Source organism: Vidua macroura, chromosome 5 (assembly GCF_024509145.1).
Source record: "Vidua macroura isolate BioBank_ID:100142 chromosome 5, ASM2450914v1, whole genome shotgun sequence".
Taxonomy (NCBI): domain Eukaryota; kingdom Metazoa; phylum Chordata; class Aves; order Passeriformes; family Viduidae; genus Vidua; species Vidua macroura.
Window position 1 is genome coordinate 39084953 of NC_071575.1, and position 22402 is coordinate 39107354.

Sequence of the window (22402 nt, forward strand, 5' to 3'; positions counted from 1 at the left end):
TCCCAATAACTTGGCTACAGTGGCATCACAAAATTATAGACAAGAATAATATTTGTGATACACAGTAACTTTCTTGAGATTTTTGTGCTTGTCTTAATTACTCTCTTTCTTGCATGCTGTATAAAACTGCTTTCATTCACATTTGGAGCTAGGATTTGTTTTGTAAGCACCTGAAAGTTCCTGCAGCATCTGCCTGCACTGGGTAAGCAAGTACCAAACCCAGCACAAAGTATTTACCTGTGTACTTTCAGTTGTACTTTAATTACACTGTGTCTCACACTACCTACCTGAGCAGCCCTAGGGCTGTTTTGCACGACCATGCAATGCTGAAGTTTTGACAAGTAAGTCTAGCTGCCAAGGAGAGAAATAACAGCATTCCCCTGCTGATTTCAGCTGCTGTTGTAACTGTTAATGAAAGAGGCAGTCTCCAAATCTCATTTGGTTTTTCAATGATTATAATTACCACAGACAACTAAAAATACTGGCTGGGGATGTACATGCATTTGTGGAATTTAGCTTTACCTCTCTTACCAAGAAGATGAAAAGCTTTGAAAAAAATGTCAAGGAAATTTGTTTCCTATTCTTTGCTCACACTAGAGTGGAGCAAACTGAGAGTAAGCAGAGACTGCAGAGGTGCAATTGTCCCTGCCATTGCCACCTAGAAAGGTGGCCACATTCAGTGCTAACTGCTGGGTTTGGGTGGTCATTGACATGAAGTCCAAATACAGCCTTGCATCAGTCAATCTGCAGGTCTCAACAGGGCTTGGAACTGCAAGATTTTTATTTTTCCCTCTCTCTATATATATGAATACAAACACCATGTATTTATGTACATATATTTTATATGTTAAAATTTACATGTATACCCATGTATCTGTCTACACAGGGGTACATTTAGGTTAGGATACGCTGTCTAAAATATTGTTGGTGTCCTGCTTCTCTTCTACTGTTTCTAGGCCCAGCCTACCACGACGATGACAGTCACTTATTCCAGCAAAGTAGCAAATGCCACTTTCTTTGGATTTCACAGATTACTCCTAAGGTGGAAAGGCAGCATCTACAAATTGCTGTACAGAGAATTTATTGTTTTTGCTACTCTTTACACAGCGATAAGTGTATTATACAGGTACACTCTTTCCAATTCACATCTCATTAAATGTTATACTGAAGTTTCAGACTTCCTAGTGTTAGGCTGATCAATGATGGGGGGAGGTTACTCTTTACTTATTGTTTTTTCCTTGGACATTTTCCAATGTGCTTACCTTTCCATGCTTACTTTAAGGTTCCAGAGAAAATATGTAGAGTGTCAATACAGTTTATCATATTCAGCTGATTGTACTTTTAGCTAGCATTGAGCAACCATCCTACTGAAGTTAGACTAAATAAAACCTCAGAGCAAGCCTAGGTTATACAGCTTTTTTTCATTCTGACATTGAGCTGTCAGTTGTGAGAGTGCCTCCCTGCTTTAGATCAAAGGTATAGACTTTTTGTTCTCCCTGCAGAACTCTGTCTTTGGTTGCTTTGGGAATTTACCAACACTAAGAGGTAATAATTTTAGAGTGAAGTTATATAGCCAGGAAAAGCAAAGTTTTGCTTCAAGCTAGGAAGGCATGCAAACTTGGTTTTTAAGCTTGCAAAGAACCAAGGAAAACTGCATGGAAGCCAGCATGCATGCCAGCTCCTGGCAGGAACATATTACAAGAAGAATTGCTTTTTCCACCAAGGTGTGAATTAAACACCATATGACAGATGCAATGCATCAATTAGTACAGTGAAACTTTTAATTGATGAAGTACATTACATAGAAGTATCAAAATTATGGTTCAGTTCTTACCGTGATCTCTAATTAGATCTCTGCTTTTTACTGGAAGCAAGTAGAAAATGAGCTTCAGTTTTTCTCTGATTAATCACTATTTTTTGTTCAGTAATCTATACCTGTAAACAAAGAAAGAAAATTATAGCATTAATATGTAAAGGAACACCAAGGCTATTTAAATTAATCTAGTTTTATTGAAATGTCAGGCAATTGAAGACCATGGTAAATACACCACAGAAAGCTTTCTATATGTGCTCCAGTTTATTGCACAATTGTAAGCGAAATCCACCAAATATTTGTTATATGTTCCTTTGATAAGAAAACAAAGAATAACTGTAATACTCACCTATACAAATAAAAAAAATTATACTCTTGTATTTTATCAGATACCTTTTCCCGTGGGCAGAAGCTACTACCATGGCCCATTTGCTATCATTTGGTGAATATTTTTCTGATTGCAAAATACAGTTGTATTTTAATCTTGTGGAAAAGAAACATTTCATAGGAGTAAGAATAAAAAAACTGTTGCAAGAATGTAACATTTTCAAATCAGAGGAATTTGATTGGTAACCTTTTACAATTCAAGCAGACCTGACCATTTCCATTAAGTACCACCCTGGAAAAGGAGGCTAAGCTCTACTTGCAGACTTAGAGCTTGATGTCATCTTTGGTCTGTATGGGACAGCAAACTGATTCCCCAGACATATTGATCCAATTACTAGTGACAGTCAAATTAGTCCTGAGAAAACTACAAAAAACAGGTAATAATACTGTTGTTTCCTCCAGCTTCTTTAATACTTGCCAAAAGTGTTCAGACCTTTACCTTTAAGAATTTGCTTGAAGGCATTAGCCAAGGTTGCTCCCCAGTGTACATATCTGATTATTTATACGTGTTTGCACTTAGTAGCTAGTGCCAGAATATTATTAAAGGACAGATACATTTTATTTTTGCTGCAGATTTTTTCTTACAGGTAGCCAAAAACGATTCTTTGAAAAATTATCAATTTACTGTGACAAATATGCTGAACAAATCCCAGTAACTTTTGTGCTTGGTAAGTACTGGTTAAATGTGAAATTATTCTTCAACTATGTCTTTGTTCAGGCATTTTGTGAATGTTGGTGCATGGAAGCATTTCAGAGCTGAGGGGAATGTGGGAGGTTAGAGGTTCGCAATAAATCATCCGCCTCCAACAGGCCTTCTCAAGTTCAAGTTGCTTTTGTCACATCAACATTTATGCTCATATTTTTAATATACTAACAGGAAAGGTTTCCATATATCTATATCTAGATCATGCTCACTAGCACTGATTCCTTATACCTGATCTTCCAATGAAATAAATTCACCCTAAGTTTTACTACAGAGAGGAAATTTGGAAATTTGTGGGTATGAGATACTCAGCTGGAATGTGCTGTTACATTGCAATGTCCATTAAATAATTAGTTTTTATTGTATCCTGGGTTTTAACATGGCTTATTGCCTTTATTCTGGGAAATATAACAGCTTAGCGATATGAACAGCATTCTGCAAACTAAAATTAAAGCAACTGAAATCCTAATAGGCACTGAACTTTTTTTTTCCTTCTAACCCTCAGGTTTTTATGTTACTTTGGTGGTGAATCGCTGGTGGAACCAGTTTGTGAACTTGCCTTGGCCAGATCGTCTGATGTTGCTCATCTCCAGCTGTGTGCAAGGCAGGGATGAGTATGGGCGCTTGTTAAGGAGGACTCTCATGCGTTATGTAAATTTAACATCTCTGCTGATCTTTCGCTCTGTCAGCACAGCTGTGTACAAAAGGTTCCCCACCATGGACCATGTGGTTGGAGCAGGTACTGCACTTTGCCTCCCCAAAATTGCTTTCCTTTCTCTCAGGGATGGGGGCTCAGGGAGGGAAGGAGCCAGCCTCATTTTTTCTTTCCTGTGGTCCCATGTGTGCCTCATACTAGCCCACGTCAATGCAATCATCTTTTTGTTAGTGACTTAAATGACATAACCTTAAGAGTGCATCTTTAATATTCTTATAGTCTTTAGCAACACTACAGAAATAAAATGAGTTTGACAGTCTTATGTGAATCTGCTTTCAGAGCCCATGGAGGCAGTAGGCCTGCCTCAAACACTCAGGTATATGGAGCAGGTACAACATTCTCTAAAGCACAAAAAAAACCAAAGTTGCAATGTAGTATGATGCAGTAGGAATGATGACTTGTTATATGGCATTGCCTCAATGTTTGGGATATAACTTGGTCTGGTGTATCAGAGACTGATCTCTGCAGGTGCTTCACAAGTACAGCTTTATCTCAATTTTTATTTAAGTAGACTGCATTTTTAATAGATTGCACATTTTAAGTGTTGTGATTTACTCAAAAAAAAAAAACCCTCAGCCCCAAGGGTTTTTTCTTTATATTGAAAAACTTACTTTAAACCTAGTTTTTCAAGGATAACTAAACTAAGTATTAAACATGTTTTTGTTTTCTGTTTCTTTCAATAACACAGTGAGTGTTATGACGGTGAAGAGAGTTCAGTCGCGCAACCCTTTGATTATCTATCAAGGACTGACTGCTCAGTATTTAAAGGCAAGGTGTAGCCCTGTGCCTTCTGACTGACATGGCCAGTGTCAGAGGTAGAACAGCAATGCGAAGTCATGTTCTCTACTGAATGTCTTGAATTTCTTAAAATTATTTCTTTGGCAGAGATTAGTAAGCAAAGTTGTAGCAAGTTAAAATATGCAGTGTAATATACATATACACATTTCAAATATGCGTGAAAAGCTTTGGATATTTTTTTAAAAATGCCAGGCAGAATGAACCAATCTTACTGGGAAAAAACAAACAAATGAACAAACCATTTATGTTGGATTCATTGAATTTTAAATCTCTCTTCCTTGTGCTGTACAACAAAACTGTTTACCTGAGCCTGTGAGAGGTCAAGGAAGCTTCTGTCACTGTCCCCAGCAATCTGCTTCTACTATGCACTGGAAAATTACAACATTTCCAGGCAGCTAATCCAGCTCTGCCTCCCTATTGCTAAAAACAATCTGTTCCAAAGAGACAGAATGTCACAGCATTGTACCAAAATTGTAGGCTGAAAAGCAAGTTTTGATTGTTGAGTTTTTTAACAGTGAAAAATCTTCTACTATAAACTGTGTATGTAAGTATAGATAGTGTAGTCAGCTCTGGATTTCAGTACTTTTTTTGTAGGTTTTAATGCATATTGTGCTGCAGAGTTTTTATTGATGCAGTACCGAGCTTTTCAGGGTATATTTTGTTCCTACTAACATCCAATGACTTAGACAATACTCTGCAACCATCCCCTCCCTAGCTTCCTGTGGCGTTGCATATCAGACTGCACGGGAGGGAGGCACTGACTATGAATGTGAACAGCACAAATCTGATAGTTACAGCACAGTCATCATTGAAACAATTTATGACAATTTTGCATTTTGCCATCAACCTGAGAACTGCCATGACATAACTATTGCTACACACTTCTCTTTTCAGCAAATGAACTGCTTAAATTCATAGATTTAAAATTTGAAAACAATGCCACAATGATCTAGTCTGACTCATCCATAACACAAGGCACAAAAGCTTGCTAGCATCATCCTTTAACATGCTGCAATTTCTGACTGAGCTGTAATATCTTCTAGGAATATAATCAGCCCAGATTTAAAATTCAGATGGACATACTGGAGACTATACCATGTCCTAGGTGAACAGACATTCACAACAGTAAACTTGCTGTTGAAGAGTAACATCTTATTCTCAGTCTGAACTTGCACAGTGTTATCTTCTATTCACTGGATTTTGTAATAGGTTTGGGTTCTTCTTTTTTTAATTAGAAGAAAACATACATTTTCCCTCAAGAGTTACATGTTAGCACACTGCATAAAGGCTTGAATGAAACTCAGGAGTTTCACCAACAGTAGACTCTTCCTATAGGATACAGTTTTGAGTGCTGGACCTTCCTTCTGACTCTTTTTCATGTTTTAACACTCTATGGAACTGTAGACAGTAGATCCATGTGGATTCACTCCTTTATGATGCTGACTGCAGTAAGTGTCAAATGCCTAATAGCTGTCCTGAGCACAGCAATCCTGTTGGCTGCAAGGTGCAAGAGGGAAGGATGCTCAAGGGCACAACTGTTAAAAAACAGAGTAATGAATGAGCAGCTGAGCAGAGAGCACCCCAAAAGAGCTGATGGGAAACACTGAAGAGAAATATGAGCTGTGAGCTCAGCAACATGAATATCTATGGATGGCTGAAGACTGCAGTCCCAAATCCTCTACTGGAAGGAAGCACCTAAATTAACCCTTTCCCACATAACACAGAAGCAGAAAATGAAACTTTTATCTACTTGATCATGTTCCTTCTTCTCTAACCACTAGTATTAAAAATATTTCATGTGAGTAACCTGAACCAGTCTTGTCTCAAGCCATTGAGTTTTGACAGGAGAACTGAATACTCTTTGAATCACTCATGGGAGAGCATGAGTGATTTTGTCCCAGCCAGGCTTGTGTTCTCATCAATAATTTTCCTGTAAGATCTCTTTGGCTGACACCGTCCACATTGGTGTTCTTTGATTATTTATTGCACTCCATGTCACTATTCTGATGCTTTCACAAGGATTCAGTGTCGTGAAATTCCTTAGATCATCCTTTTTCCTGATCTTGGCACAATATTTGACAAATATTTCCCATCTTCTGGAGCTGCTCCAGTCTCCCAGTGCTTGTCAAAACCAGTACTCTTGTTTATAGAGTTTCTTGGTTAATTCTTTGAATACTCTTAAATAAAAATAGCATGACCATATTTAGAAACCATGTAATTTTAATAACTGAAATTTTATATCCTCCCCTATATCTGATGGAATATAAAGTGTTTCTGTACCACTGCAATAACAGTGCGCTATTCTGAACTGTATGTTGTCTGTATTGCCAGCAGTAAGAGCAGTCCAGAATTAGTATTTTCTGCAATAAGAATACTAGGCATTATTAATATTAATCAAAGAGACTATTTAATCAATATTAACACAAACACTTCAATGCCAATTTGAAATTTATCATTAAAAAAATCAGACTTTGTTGAGCTTTCTGAACAGAAAGTGCCCCATTTCAGTGGAAAGCTGAACTGATCCTTGCTATTCTTTGTGACCCTTTCAGGCTGTGTCTTTCCAGAGCCTCCAAGTGACTTGCATCCAGTGTTTACCCCAGACTCAATTTTTTGGTTTTCTGATTGTCTTTTTCAGCCTGACAGAAGCATCTTTTCCTGTCCTGTAATAAGCAGGCTGGCTGGACAAAAACTAAAGGCAGCCTGAAAGACTGACTTTTAGGAGTCGGGAGCCATAACTAGCAGGTTAATTTGTCTGGTTGCCTGATTATTTCTGTGAAGTTGATTATGAGAAGTGGCTGCAAAATGCCCAGGGAACTTTCAAAAGCTTTATCTTATTCAGTTCTGAAATTCTGTGATACTGCACGAGTACTGTCTCTTGCTGCTGAATATTTCCTCTTCCACAGTGTTTTCTGTGCTGTCTTTGCCTTCCTTCTCAGTAGTTGCAGTATTTCATACCTCCTGTGTAGGCTTGCTCCAACTGTACAATAGTGACATTTTCCTCAACAACAGAATATTTAAGATCACTGTATTTAGCAAATCTCCTTTAATTTAATTCACATTTTTGTGCAACACAACTAAGTTTCTATATATTTATTTGTTTGCTGTGTCATATGTCTTTAGCAATGTTAGCCATAATGGACAAATTCTTAGTTACTTGTTGGAGTCTACTGTCAATTCCCTTACTGAATTTTCAGCGTTCTAACTTGTAATTAGTTGGCTGAGCCCTCTATTTTGGGGCTGTCGTGTTACTAACTTTGTCTTATTTCAGAGCTAATGTCAATACAACAAAAGGAGCTTTATACCTACCCTGATAGATGTCACATACCTGAGCAAAAACTAAGATCCTCCAAATATGACAATTGCTCCAATACCAGAAAATCCAGGATTTGAACAAGGGAAAATGTGAATTTTCTGAGGTTGTTTTTGTCAAAGCCTGGGTGGAAGGAGGACAGCAGAGCAGAGCTTTCTTCCCCAGAGGGGTAGAGGTGTTGCTTCAAAAGCCAGCTGCTCCCTTGCCAATCCCAGGCAGAGATTGGCTCTGGTGCAGGATTTGTCACACACAGCCCTGGCTCCCCAGTTATGTGACCTTGCAGCAGGGGGAAGCAGGGCTTCACGAGGCAGGGGAACTCTTCAGGAAACCTAATACCTTCCCAGCATCCCAGCAAGGCAAATTGCCAGGCAGAGAGCATCTTCAGCCTGTAGCCCCACAGCATGTCATCTGGCCCAGTGTCCACATAGCAGCAGGATGTCTGTGCATGATTCCCTCTTCATCTCTTTGCATGCCTTCATAACACCAAAGAAAATATCAAACAATCTGTCAGGGAAGTGTTTTACTGGCAGAAGGCACGCAGGCTTTGTTTCATGCATGCACTTGTATCCTCTGTTGCTCGCTCACTGCTTTGCAGATATAACAGAAAATTATCAGAATCAGAAGGTCATATAACTGCCCTTACAATATGTCAAAATGCTTCTGAAAGCCATCATTGGTGAAAAATGTTTCTTGACTGATATATCCAGTTCCTTATTTTTCTGAAAGTAGAATATGAAACTAGAGAGTAATTTGTACCATTCTTAGTATTCTATGTATCTACCATATGTCAGCTGTTAGATATAACAACACAGTAATAGCAAATTATTGCCTATATTGGTAAAGAGGAATTTAGCATAGGTAATTAATGCAAAAAGAAGTTCTTTTTTTTAAGAGGAGGTTACTAGTTGGAATTATAAATTGTGTTTAGCAGAGTTCTATGCAAATCTTACATAAACAGAAACATATTCCAAACATATAGTATCAGTAGTACTGAAAGCACAGAATAAATGAAGGTTGTCTTGATTTTTTTGTAAACAGGTTTTATGACAAAATATGAAAGAAAACTTTTTGATGACCTCAAGTCTCCCCACCTGAAATATTGGGTCCCATTTGTCTGGTTCGGAAATTTGGCATCAAAGGCACGAAAAGAGGGAAGAATTCGAGACAGTGTGGATCTGCAGACACTGATGAATGTAAGTAGAAAAAGGAAATCTACAAAAAACTAATCTGAAATTGCTATGTTGCTTTTCACTTACATAATTGTCTTTATTTAGTATACACAGATCTCCTATGTCATCTAAATGACCTTACTCAGGATTTATCCTACTTTTCTTTGTGTACCAATGCACACTTAAACACACAGCAGCATTCTCTGGGATTCTTTTTAATATGACTAAGAAGGTACTGAAAGAAACAAAAAAATGATGAGTAAAAAATTATTGTAACATCACTCTAAATTCATACTTGTTCCATTGCTAAAAATATGAGAAATGAGAATAATTTGGCATTTTGAAGATTTTATTATCAGCTTCAGAGAAGATAATCTCCGTGAATATTTCATCAAGTGGTATAACATCCTTTTTACAATGTAATATATTCTCTTTCGTGTATCACTAGACTGTGAATAAGACAGAAACAGAAGATGAATTGTGAAGAAATACAAAGTTTGCTAAGTACTCCAACTCCATAAACCAAGTCAATATTCAAATGGGGTGCTGGGTACAGCTATAGTATCAATTTATATATACTATGCTTTCTTTTCTCCCTGTCCTTTTATATGTGCAAAAATGAACTGCAACAAAATATTTATGATTCAGAATTGTATCCCATATAAGTTTATTTTGTTGTGGTTTCTTGCTGGCTGGTGTTTTTATTCCCCTTTTAGGAGATGAATAAGTACCGGTCTTGGTGTAGCCTTTTGTTTGGTTATGACTGGGTTGGAATTCCACTGGTCTATACCCAGGTACTGAGCTATTATCCTGTAGAAAGTTCAAAACACAATTTCCATAAAAGGGGGGTTGGTACCCAACATTCATGGTATAAAACATTCATAGTCCTAATCTGAGTCTCTGAGATACTGAACACTGGTTCACTTGCACCGGATCATGGAGGCCTGGCTAACTACTTAAGGCGTATTTAATGCAGAGATATTTTTAATATCTTGCCTAATTTGGAAGAGGGGAGGGAAGCACTGAAATGTTTTTCTGTTTCCTGAGTGTTCTTCCTGGCCGTAATTATTCCTGTGGCCTCTGTATTTGCAATAACTCCTGCAGATTTATGAATTGTATGGCAAAAGGCAGACAAAGGCCTTTGGGTATGGGTTGCCTTATACATAACATTATCTTGGTTCATTATTTCAATGAAGTTCTGTTCTTTGCAGGTTGTTACTCTTGCAGTCTATACCTTTTTCTTTGCCTGCCTGATAGGGCGTCAATTTTTGGATACTGACCAAGGGTATCAGGGACATGACTTAGATATTTACATTCCAATCTTCACACTGCTGCAGTTCTTCTTCTATGCAGGATGGCTCAAGGTAAACTGGCTTTCTGGACAGGTGATGGGGGAACCCTCCCTGGGGGGCTGGTCAAGGTGTCAGATCTGTGACACACATGTAAAATCTCCAATGAATACTGAAGTTACACCAGAGGTGAATTCAGACTGAAGTGTTCTGTGCTCATATAGAAATATCAGGCAATACATTTTTACTTCCACATGACAGACCGTATGGTAAGAAATGGTCGTGAATCTGAAAGAACCCATTTTAGTAGCACCAATGCAGGACAACTCCCCAAGGGAGTATTACTCCCACAAGTTCTCAGGACTTGAACTATAGAGTGACAGAAAAGGGATTAAAAAAACCGTTCTCCCACTCCATTCTACAACAGGGAGCTATGGCTGCAGACCTGGCATCAGCTGAAAGGGACCAAATTATACTTTCTTCTTATGATCAAAGCTGGAGGTATCTGCTGTTAACCGCATCAGATGCAGGCAATTAAAGGTCCCCAGTTCTAGAGGGCTATGAAAGAGTGACAGACAATATTGGCTAGAACTCCATTGCATAAAAGTGTTCATTAAAAAGAAGAGTTGTAGAGGAATTGGATGCTGCCCATCCGCCTGTTGATGACTGCTGGCTAACGTATCACAATCAATCTGATAGTTGAGTAATTATGCCACATACCTCAAGGTGGTTCTCTCCTCTGCAACAGACTTGCTGGAAAAAAGTTTCATAGGGGTCCATGTACATTAGATTTCCTTTTGTGTTTATTAATCATGGATGGAAATATAGAGCTAACTTTTCTGTTAGAATATAACTTTTCTGTTAGAATATAAATTGAATATAGTTGGCTGTAGACATGCCTTTCCACAGCCAACTCTGAAGGGCAGAGTAAAGAAGGCAGCACACCAAGCTGGCAGATTGTGAAGAAAAGTAAAATGTGTGCAGGACAAGCTCCTCTAGTGTTGTGTCCTAAGAAATGAGGGGGGAAAGGATTTTGCTGCATAGGGACCTGGATGGGAGTGGGAGAAGGTAGGGAGATGGGAGTACAGTGAAGGTAGCAAATTCTGGAGAAAAGTGAGGCTTTATCTGTAGGCAGTGTCTTCCCATTATACTAGAGGGTTAAAAAATTGTAAGCTGTTCCTCTTGACCACCCTGCTGGTGCCCCTGAGGGGAAATGGGTTTTCCTTCTTCAGCACCCAAGGATGTTTATAGCATCTCCTCCTATAGTTAAGCTCAGAGCTTCCAGCCAACTACTGGCTGTGGCAGGTATGAGATGCCATTGTAACTGAAAAATCTTCTGCATAAGGAAATGAAAAAGAGAAGAAGTTTTTAAAAGTTAATTTTATATCAGCAGAGTTTCCTCAGACTGGGGGTTCATCCGAACCTTCAGTGCCCCGAGTCGGGATATTTTTGTCTTGAAGTTTACAGCCAGTTTCCTGCTGAGTGTGTTGGACTTTGGCTGCCAGGCAGCAAAAAGGGCCCTAGGTATTGACTTCCAGTAACTTGGCAATTCCTCAGAAATAATGGATAAACTGAGCTCATTCCTTGGCCTCAAGCCTGGTCTGTTATACCTATAATACAGGGCCAAAATTTCCCATTACATGAGACACTTCTAAATCCCCATTTTCCTTACAGGGACAGATGAACTGTCCAAATAGAGAGTTTAGTTGTCCAGCACTACATTCCTTTCTGGAGAATAAAGTCATGTCTCACATGCAAGGACCAGGTCAGCCAAAAAAAAGCCATCACCACTGTTTGCTCTGTCCCAGTCCTGACTTTTTTAAGCATATGTGATAGGTTTTATGGTGGACTTTTGGGTGGTGGTCTGCTGGCTTACATGAAGCTGATCCATGTCTTCCCTGGAGAGCCACAACACAGACTGTGTTCTGGTTCCTCCCTTTTGCAGCACTTTCGTAGCTGTACTCAGAATTTAATACCATGTGAATGACTGTGAGCAGAGGTGACCCTGTCTCCTTTCATTGCTCCCACCTTACAGGTGTTTCTGTAGTGTTAATCTACTCAGCACTTCTTTTGCTCTGTGCCAATGCTGACCTGGGAGGTGATGGCCTCAGAGAGTCAGCAAGTTATCCACAGGTACAACCTAGAGACACATAGGAAAAATGTCCAGGGAGCAACCGCCTTGCAGCTATAAGTTATTTAGATCATAGCTGTCATAGTGATGTTAATAAACAGGATTGTTTAATCATACAGTTGCTTTACCCATATCCACAATAAATGAAGGACCTGACTGCTGCTCCTGTGTATGGCCCTGGTAATCACAAGGAAGGTTTGGAAGGGTTATCAAGAATATGATCACCTTCAAAAACAGGGCTTAAAAAGATAAACAGAAGGAGAAAAGAATGTAGGGGAGAGGATATTTAATGTCAGCATACCAAGAAACTAGGAAATAGAAAAGCAGTCTGAAATTTCCTAATTTTTTTTTTCTATTTAATCTTTTAATCTTTTTTTTTTTTTTACTCCATCAGCAGCTATGTGTTTACTCTCCACACAATGTACTTTAGTGATCCCCGGGGTGGGGGGCAGTCTCTGTGGGTTTTTTCACTGGATATGGGGAGCCAGAGAGGGTACCTTTCCAGACTAGTTCCCAGACTAAGGTACCTCACCACAAATGTGTCTGAGCTCACTGTTTGATTGTGTCCTCCACAGGATGAGCTTCTGCCTTACAGTTTCAGCCAGTTTAAGTACAGAAACCCAAGCCAGCAGGCCGAATTAAAGAACCAGACTCCGGTTCTATCTCTGGGATTTGGCTAGCATGATGCAGAGTTGACTCAAGTCAAGTTTTTTTTTGTATGCTGCTTTTCCTCAGAAACCTTGCAAGGTTGCCATTGGGGTTAATGCTGATGAAGAAGTAGGGGCTGAGGGCTGAAGTGGAGAGATGAGCTCTACTCCCTCCAGCAGACTCCAGCTGCAAGGCTTGAGAATACTGACCCCATGGGCTGATGGACTATTGCAGACAGTGCAATAACAGAGCCTCTAGCTGCTAAACCATTGATTGAAATGAGCCAAAGACAACAGTAAGGAAAGGTAATGACTATTGGATGTGACAATTACCTTGGCCCAGACATGTCACAGTTCCCAGTAGGCCAGCACTGACAATTATGATTGACAGCACCAGTGAGGCACAGAGATATGAATCTATAGTGAAAGCAAGCTGTTCCTTCGCTAGGCTGGCAGAACAATCACACAGGAGCTCAAGTTATGATTGTAAGTGACAGGCAGGGAGAGAGAGAAAAATCCAATCCTACTTTCTCTGCAGCACTAGTCCTGACATGGCATGCCAACATCTCTTCACTGTCTCATTTTCTTTCCAGGTCGCTGAACAACTCATTAATCCGTTTGGAGAAGATGATGATGATTTTGAAACTAACTGGTGCATCGATAGAAATTTACAGGTTGCTGTTGTTATTTCTACTTCCAGCTTTACTCTACCATAGATTATCATTACATCTAATACTATGTCTTAAATTGAAGAATAAATCAGGGCAACAAGTGCTAGCAAAACATATTCTTTCCCTGAAGGAAAACCTGTGGCTGTGATCCACAGAGTTTGTTTTTACAAGCTAATTCATCTTGATTTTGGTATTTGGCATTTACAATGCCTGACTAAATGTGCAAACAGCTGACCTTAAATTATAAAACCACTCTATGCCTGGAAAAACATGTAATGTAGGTCAATCCTGCAAAATCCAAAAATCATTCCCACATAAATAAGAACACATTTTGCTAATTTGAATGTCTCGAGATTAAAATATTGCATATGAACATTCCTTTAAAAAGAAAGACGGCAAAACCAGTAAAAACACTACGCGGGGCCCTGAACTAATAAGCAGGGCCAGCACCCTGACTCATGTCGGGATGCTGTCACCCATGGCAGTATCTGTGGCCAGCCCAGGAGCCAATGTCCCCAGTCGCATGGGCTGTGAGATGGCAAGGGTACAGTTTTATTCCAGTTACCCCTGATTCCCAAAGAGCCCTGACTGTTGTGCTGTCAAGGAGCTCAGAGACACCTGCTGCTCTCCTTGCATAGAGCCAAGCACAGGGCTGGCTGAGCTGTTGTCGGACTCCACTGCAGGAAAGCAGAGCTCAGGAGTTAGGGGAAGCAAATAAACCACCAAATTAAGCAAAGTAACCAGAGTAAGCCTGGCAGGCATATGCAAGAATGGGAAAGGACTTCACATGGACAAAGATGCTCTCTGGCTTAGCACCATGTCAGGATACTTATGCTACTGTGCCTTAGAGCTCCTTGCATAAAATTTATTAGAAGGATGTTTACATACTTGATTCAGAATGTCAAAATGGCAATGAAGCCTATCAGAAAGATTCTTGACCTCTGCACATTTTAAGGAGCACATGTGTAATACTTTATACAGATTTTCCATAGCACATGAAGGATCACATTTAATTTGTTTATGTGTGGGAAGGACTTCAATCTGGCACAAATACCTTTGCAGTACAGAAGATTCAAGTTATGATCAAATGTATGCTTTCATGAGTACAGGCAGATATAGGAGGTTTATTTTGTAATACTGAGTCTCTTCCTAATGCCCAGGCCATCATACACAGCTTATGTTAAAGGGTTTGTGAAAGAAATGTTGACCCAGGGAGTATAACGTAGACTATTTCATATACTCCACTATGTTGAAAGTGACATGATTTATGCAAAAAAAAAATTAAGGTTTCACTTCTGGCTGTGGATGAGATGCACATGAACTTGCCAAGGATGGAGAAAGATATTTACTGGAATGATACCTCTGCCCGCCCACCCTACACAAAAGCAGCTGCTGATTACTGTATTCCTTCCTTTCTTGGATCGACTATTGAAATGGGGTGAGTGACACTAAGGGTCCTCAATGCTATCAGAAAGGTCACCACCCCGACAGTCTGCACTGTTTGGCAGACAGCACAGGGATGCAGTCTCTGACAATACTTCAAGTGGAGAAGATGGAAATGGGAAAAGAAATTAGGAGGGAATGGACAGGCTGATGTTGGTGGGAGGATGTCTCCAGTGGTCCATGTGTTCATCCAAGTTGTGCATGCAGATCTTAAATTGTATAATGAATAAATAGAGCATGTTTGCAGGGAGGGTTTGTTGATAGTCTCTGAACACATTTGTTGATAGTCTCTGAGCACGGGATGATACCTGAAGACAGTGACTGACTTATCTTAATGATACTTTGCTACAGCTTCTTCATGCATCCCCAATTAGCAAAACAGCTATTCCTTTGTTCATTTAGTTAGCAGATGACAGTTGAAATCAGTCCAGATTTTTGTGAAGCTCAACAAGGAATCATCTTAAATGTTTTATGACTTTTCATTGACTAATAATCCTGGCATGGAAGTTGAAATGGCTAGATTTTGTGAAGGTATGAAGAGGACTTATTTGCAGAGATGAGCAAAGAACAATGGTTACAAAGAATAGAGGGTATGGGATTGCCCCCTGTTGTCAGGATCTATATGAGGAATCAGTGACAGGCCAGCTAGCTTAGAAGATGCTAGTTTACATACTTGTGACATGCTGTAATACAGACAGATCAATAAGTGTAAATACCATCATGTCTGAGAAAATACCAGGCAAGTAGATGTTCTCATCTGAAAACCTCTTCAAAAACTTTACAGAAGATATTTTTTTAACTTTAAAAATTATCTCAAGATATTTACAATTTTCCCATCATTTCCCACCTTTATCAAAATAAAGTGTCTTTAATTTTTTGTTTCATTTGGCCTCAAAATTGTGGCTTTCTCCTTTTTGTTCCTCTTATTTTTTCATTTTCATTTTTCATTCTACTACAAAGGACAATGGTTTATCACACACAGCCTTTTCAGAAGGTTTTTTTTTTCCTTCTGGAAAAAACTATAAAATGGCAAAAAGAAAAGTAAAGAAGGAAGTCAAAAAAGTAAAGAAGAAAAATTTATAGAACATAATTTATTTTAAGGTAATTTCTAGGGGGGAAAGGTGGCAAAGAAGAAACATCATTAAGTCTGCAAACAATTTTTTAATAAAAAGTACTTCACACAAAAAATTAAGGAAGGGGAGATTGAGAAGTAGCTCCCTGATAGCTCCTGTGGAATGCAAACAGCTCTTATGTGTTGACTTTTTATTAATTATCTTCTCATGTGAAATGTTTCTCTGTTCATATCTCTAAAAATTATGGATAGCTCTTACGCAAACTTCAAAAACAAGTTCTAAAATTCTCCCAAGTCCGGAGCAAATATATAAAACTTGAGCCCAAACCCAAAGTCTTCTCCAGTCTCCTCAAGCTAATATCTGGAACAAGTTGCCTAAAGAGGTGGTAGGTGTCCCATCCCTGTAAATATTCAAGGCCAGATTGGATGGGGCAGTGAGCAACCTGATCTAGTTGAAGGTGTCCCTGCTCATCACAGGGAGGTTTGATTAGATGCCTTTAAAGGTTCCTTCCAACATAAACTATTCTATGATCTTCATAAATGTTGGATGAAGTTCCTCTGTCCCTCCATGTTAGTCTTGCCTACCTGTGCTCCTTGCCTCAGATTTGGCCCAAGCCCCTTTTGCCATTCTTATCCTTAGGACAGGTAACTGGGCCAGTTTGGCTTGTCCAGACTGCACTGAGTCAGTGATGTGTACTGAATTCACTGGCATGTGCCGCAATAGTTGTTCTCATGAAGCAACAAGGCTGTGCTGCAGGAGAAGAGTACTAGGTTCAGGTGAGACCTTCAGACACACTGTCATGCCCCAGAAGTAAGTGAGATTTGGCCATATGAGAAATTTCAACATTTTTTGAAACTGTTGTCTTCTATTTCCCGCAGTAGCTTTTTCACTGTTGCTATTTTTGCCTGAAGGATTCTCCTGAAAAAGTAACTACAGCACTGACTAGGTAGGGTTCCTTTCTCCCCTTTCCCTCACCCTGAGCACAAGCCTGACCATGTGGAGTTGCCTCAGAAGGCTGCAGCTCAAATATGAAAAGGTGGAGATGCCTGACTGGATGCCCTCCCAGCCTGGTCCATAGGAAAAGAGACTTCTGGATGTGGAGAGTTTGTGTGATCTGGCTGATTCAAAGGCACAGACACTCTTTCCTGGCACCCTCATCCTTTGCTTCCTTCTCTTTAGGGACACACTAGGGCTTTGGTTCCTATGTCTTGGGTCCTATGTCTGAGACAGAGGGATAAATGTGCATAGATGTTTCCTATATTTAAGTGACATCTGCTACCTGGCTTTACTTGGCAGGCTGGCTGATACTGAATTTCTCTATGGGGAAGAGTGGCCTTGGGAAGAGGAGAAACACCAGAGACAGTATTCAGTGTTGAGAAGAGTCAAGAGGTTTCTCAGTGTCCATGAGGGTCCTTCATACCCAACTCACCAGCGCTACAGTCGGCAGACAAGTGAGAATTCAGTCTTTTTCCCAGCAGATGAAAAGGGGCACATCAGACGGCTGCAGGAAATGCACACAAGAGGGAGGCACTCTACCTTAAGCTTCAAGAAGAAACATGAAGGAGTTACCAGAAGTAACAGACTTCATGGTAGCCGAGAGCTAGGACCCATAACAGAAACCTCAAGGAACGAGGCACAGTTTGGTGACAGTGACACCTCATCTGAGACAACTAGGCCAGTTCCTGAGGTCATCGTTTCTGAAGCCCAGGAGATTGAACCTGATGTGCTGGACAAACCAGACCTGCCAACAGAGCGCTCCACAAGCGTGCCAGAAGAGAAGCTCCAAAGGATCCTAGCTGAGGCAAATGTGGCTCTTCTGAACCAACACTTTTTCCCCCCAGAAATTACTCCATACCTCTCAAGTTCAGAGGTGCATCAGTCACTTCCTAGTGTCATAGGAGAGCCCAAACATGAGCCCCAGGTTAGTAACATAGCTGGTCTCATAACAGATCATGAGAGAAACCTTCAGCGATGGAGTTTACCGAGCTTCCATAGTCCTAGCACAGCATCAAATGCTGATGCTGCACCACCTTCAACAGGTTCTGGGACTACTTCAGAGCAAAGGACATTAAGTGATGGAAAAAATGGTACTTCTGCTTGTGCTCCACAAACATTTGAGATGCAGGACTTATGGGAAAACCTGGACAGTCAAGAAACAGCCATAGTAGAATTTTCTAATGAGGAGAGTGAAAGAAAACTTTGAACATTCTTCCTCTGGGTTTGACTGAACTTCTTGTCTTCTCTTGAACGTGGTCTAACACAAATTTGCTGAAAGTGCAGAAGGGCAGACTCAGTACTCAGACAAGTCATGAACAATATCCAACAGAGGATTTGGGCACCTAAATAGGAGGCACTGTGGTGACATATTTTAAGCCACTTGGTCACTGGCTTGAAATGTGTGACCCTGTGGGAAATACATTTACAGGGGGTACTAGGAGCCTCAGGATGTGTATGACAGTGAGCTGCGTAGACATAACTAGAGGAAACACTAAGGTTATCAGAAGAGTGGGTATGATTCTCTCTACTTTGGATATACACTGAACTCTGCTGCCTTTGTCTGCTCCATCAGCTTAAGGTCCATGACATTCCTGTAAGACCTACCAACAGTTGTGGTTTCTACTCAGGTGGCTCAAAGGCAAGATGTGGGCTCAATTCCTTTCTCAGTCTGGAGAGATTCAGCCCACCATCTCTCACTGCCTGGAGGAACACTTGAAAAATCAGGCCTGTCATTTGTGTAGGACAGTATTCTGCCCCACTCCTGATGAGGCTATGCCACTAAAGAATAGAAAAAAATAAAAGGATTAAATGTTTAATTCTGTTTTAAATAATGGAAGGTGCAAAACAGCTGATGAGCTGGGCATGGTATGTCTGAGCCTTGGAGCACATATGTGGCATACCCAGTGACAGTTTATTGTAAAATGAGGCTCCCAGGTGGCCTCCCTAGGGATGACAGGACTGCAGCACTCTCTCAAGAGGTGATGGAACTGCAGGTGCAACTAAGCCTAGGGTTCCGCTCTTGTGAGACCTTCTGCTGGAAGAGCACAGGCTGTAGTCATCCCAGGCAGACAACGAAGTGGCCCATGACTCCTACCAAAACTGTTCTCCACTTCCTAAACTTCTCCCCCATTCCCATGCTTCCCAGATATACCACACACATTCTTAATTAACCCAAACCTGAGTCAGCATTAGGTGGCTTCTGCTGCTCCAGGGATGACCAAGCCACCTCCCTAAACCTGCTTATAGTGGCCTGGCCTTTCAGCTATCACTCCTGCAAAAGAAATCTCAAAGTAGGCCAGGAAAGCAGCCACAGTTCCTGGGGTTTAGCTCTCACCCACATTTACAAAAGTGCAGTCTGGAGCATGTTGCCAGCATTCTCCCATCTGTGAGTATCCAAGTAGAGGACAGACAAGGGAGAGACAAGGTAGCTCAGGGACTGAAAGAACAGAGGGAGGGGTGGGACCGAAAGTTAGGAGTTTGCAACAGCCAGTAAAAGCTGTATGGACTGCATGGACAGCAAGTCCACCCAGATCTCTTGCTCAGAAGGTTGCACTTCAAAAAACAAACCAGCCTCTCTGCCATAGTAACTGGTAACACCAGTGGCTCCTGAGAGAATTTAGGACTCCCTGAACCTGGGAAGGGAATGAACAGACCTGCCTGCTCCTGGTCCTACAGCCAACAACTTAGGTGAGGAGCCCTTCTGGTTGGTGTCACATACAGCAAGACCCTATCTCATCTGGGTAGGCTTTGTACAAAAATCAACTGCCCTCCCCACTTGTACTTCTTCCAGCTTCATTTCAGCCTGGAAACTGGCTCCTGCTGCTGTATATTAGGCATGGTCTGAGCAGAGCCACGCTCTCAAATCCTCCAAAGACACTAGACAACAACACGTATCCTGTCAGTTTAGGAAGCAGAGGACACTTGGCCCAAGGAAGCACTGTTTAAACTCATATTATGTGAATTCCAATTATGCAGGAAAGCCAAGCATGAATTTGCCAGGCACCTATGGAAGGACTTCTTCACATCATGAGATGAGGTGACACTGGTGTCTGACAGCAGCTTATTGAAATCTGATCACAGTTTGGAGTCAGGCATTCTGGTGCAACCTCACACTTGCCATTCCACAGCAAATCTTCAGGCAATTCAGGTTGCTCTGTTTAGGTTTGACCAACAAAATGAGAAACTCTGTGGAGTGAAATTATACAGAAATAAACAGCGCCTTAGCCTAGCAGTCCAGTTTTCTGAATGGTCCTTGTGCAACTTCTGGAAGCATTCCCTTTTTCCTCCTGATTCCCTCTTTCTTGTAGCTGAAGTCACACTCTTCAATTCAGTGTTTCTCAATCTAATTGTATCTGCAACTGTCAAGGAACTTAATTTATCAATGAGCTTAACTTAAATAAATGGCTAATTTTAAGTACAAGCAATACATTTTAAGGACAGCTCCAGTCACACAGCTAGAAACAAAGTAAAAGTAATTTTTGCTCTCCTCTATAACACTTTTGTCAGGAGAGCAGTACAAGTTTCTGGGGAGTTTGGCCATACTCCTCCCAGGTAGGCATGTGATAGGAAGGGTTTCCAGCAGCTGTGAAGGAAGCCTGGCCCACAATCTAGCTCTCTCCTCACAGTACATAAGCACAGCTTGAGGAGCTGTGCTTCACGCTGTAAGGGAACTTAAACCAGAAATTAGAGATGACTCTCAAGTGTCCACCACAAATCTGCACTGAGAGACCTGTCCCACCATACCTGCTCCCTCTAATCCTTCACACAGCTTCCACCAGGGCTTAAGGTATTGGACCAAAATGCTCTTTGTCCACAACCCAGACATCAGCTTGTTTCATCCCAGCACTGCTAAGTGTAAAAAGCCTTCCCAGCTTCTCATCATTGAGCTCTGCTCATCTTCTTCTCAGCCTGGCTGCTGCCTAGGATGCACACTGCTGCTTTCCACCAGGACATTATACATCTAATCGCTACCTCTCCCGCTCACTCGGCCAGCACTCCCTGGCCCTGCAACAGCGTTCCTTATTTGATGGAGGCTAAGGGTGGCCACAGAGCAGCCATTAGGCAGGTAAGAGCTTCAGTTAAGCCCCACAGAGGTGTCTATTACACATGTAGATGCATGCTAAATTAGGAATTACAGCTCTGAAGTCATACAGTGCAATCTGTAATACACAACCAGCATTTCACACAGTGGGTCAGCTCCAGGTTAGCAACAGTAGTCTGTTCATTGCTTCTGAAGAAGCTAGTGCTGGGATGAGTTACCAGAAAAATTTCCTTTCATCATTTAGCCTGTTATCTCACTTTGGCAAACAACAGTGTACTCTGATTTGTATTAAATTATCTTTTGGGATTATGTGCTCTCTGATGCACTTCTCTCAGTAAACTATTTGCCATAGAGTATTTTAGCAAAGCCAACAGTCTACAATTCATGTTCATAGGTATAAGCAATGTTGAATTATTGCATGAATAAAGGCACTTTGAGAAACACCATCGTCCTGGTTTTACTGAACTCTCAAGAAGCACTTCTGGTAAGGGTTTGACCTATCATGCAAATCAACTTGATGTCCACCAGGAACAGCAAGGCACTTAGAGAAGTTAGCAAAGTTGGACAAGGATAGAACAAGGCCAGGATAGACAAGTTGGTCAGAGCAGCAGTTTGCTCCCATCAGATGGTGTTAATCTTGAGCAAGATCAGATATATCAGAAAAAAGAGAGGGCTAGCCCGTGTGCACGCTGCCTGACTTTTCTCCTATTTCTAGGATGTGTTCACACTCTGCACTGAAATTCATAGAGCCAAGATGTCAGTGCTGTGGGGACATGTCCCAGCATCCTTAAAATCTACTGTTGTAAATAACAGATCTCTGACTGCAAACTCATATTTGAGGAACATACACATATTGTATATATAATGAAAATGTACCAGAGTGTTAAGTATGCTGCATAGCAGAGAAAGCAAAAATACCCTGCTGCTGTTAGATGAGGGATGGAGCTTTATAGATGTTTGTTTGTCTTGGCTCATGACCAAACATATGACATTTTCTAGACAAATAAGTTAGCTCATGGTCAATCCATTCTTTAAGAGTGACATGGACAAAAAGGAATCAAGGCAAGACTGGCCTGAAATACACGGTAACTTCACACAGCTCGGTCTCATCTGCAGAAAGAGACAGCTGGCAGCAGAGTCTCTTTTGCTAGAGGTTGATATCCTGGATGCCAAACGTGCAACACAACGTGGCTACAAATAGAGACTCATGAA

The 22402-nt window shown here is 40.8% G+C and overlaps 1 protein-coding gene across 1 annotated transcript; it reads left to right on the forward strand.

The window, feature by feature from the left end:
* The first annotated feature begins 974 nt into the window (after positions 1–974).
* Positions 975–18355, forward strand: BEST3 (bestrophin 3). Its single transcript, XM_053978044.1, has 9 exons — positions 975–1126; positions 2774–2868; positions 3409–3642; positions 8768–8922; positions 9615–9692; positions 10110–10262; positions 13559–13639; positions 14923–15074; positions 17449–18355. Exons 1-9 carry the CDS (start codon positions 975–977, stop codon positions 18353–18355), a joined length of 2007 nt encoding a protein of 668 aa, XP_053834019.1.
* The last annotated feature ends 4047 nt before the right edge of the window (positions 18356–22402 follow it).

Bases quoted from the DNA above. Each gene is read 5' to 3' on its own strand.
- BEST3 (XM_053978044.1), top strand. From the start codon at position 975: ATGACAGTCACTTATTCCAGCAAAGTAGCAAATGCCACTTTCTTTGGA. The intron at 2,869-3,408 runs GTAAGTACTGGT...TCTAACCCTCAG, and splicing joins CCCAGTAACTTTTGTGCTTG to GTTTTTATGTTACTTTGGTG. The intron at 8,923-9,614 runs GTAAGTAGAAAA...TTCCCCTTTTAG, and splicing joins ATCTGCAGACACTGATGAAT to GAGATGAATAAGTACCGGTC.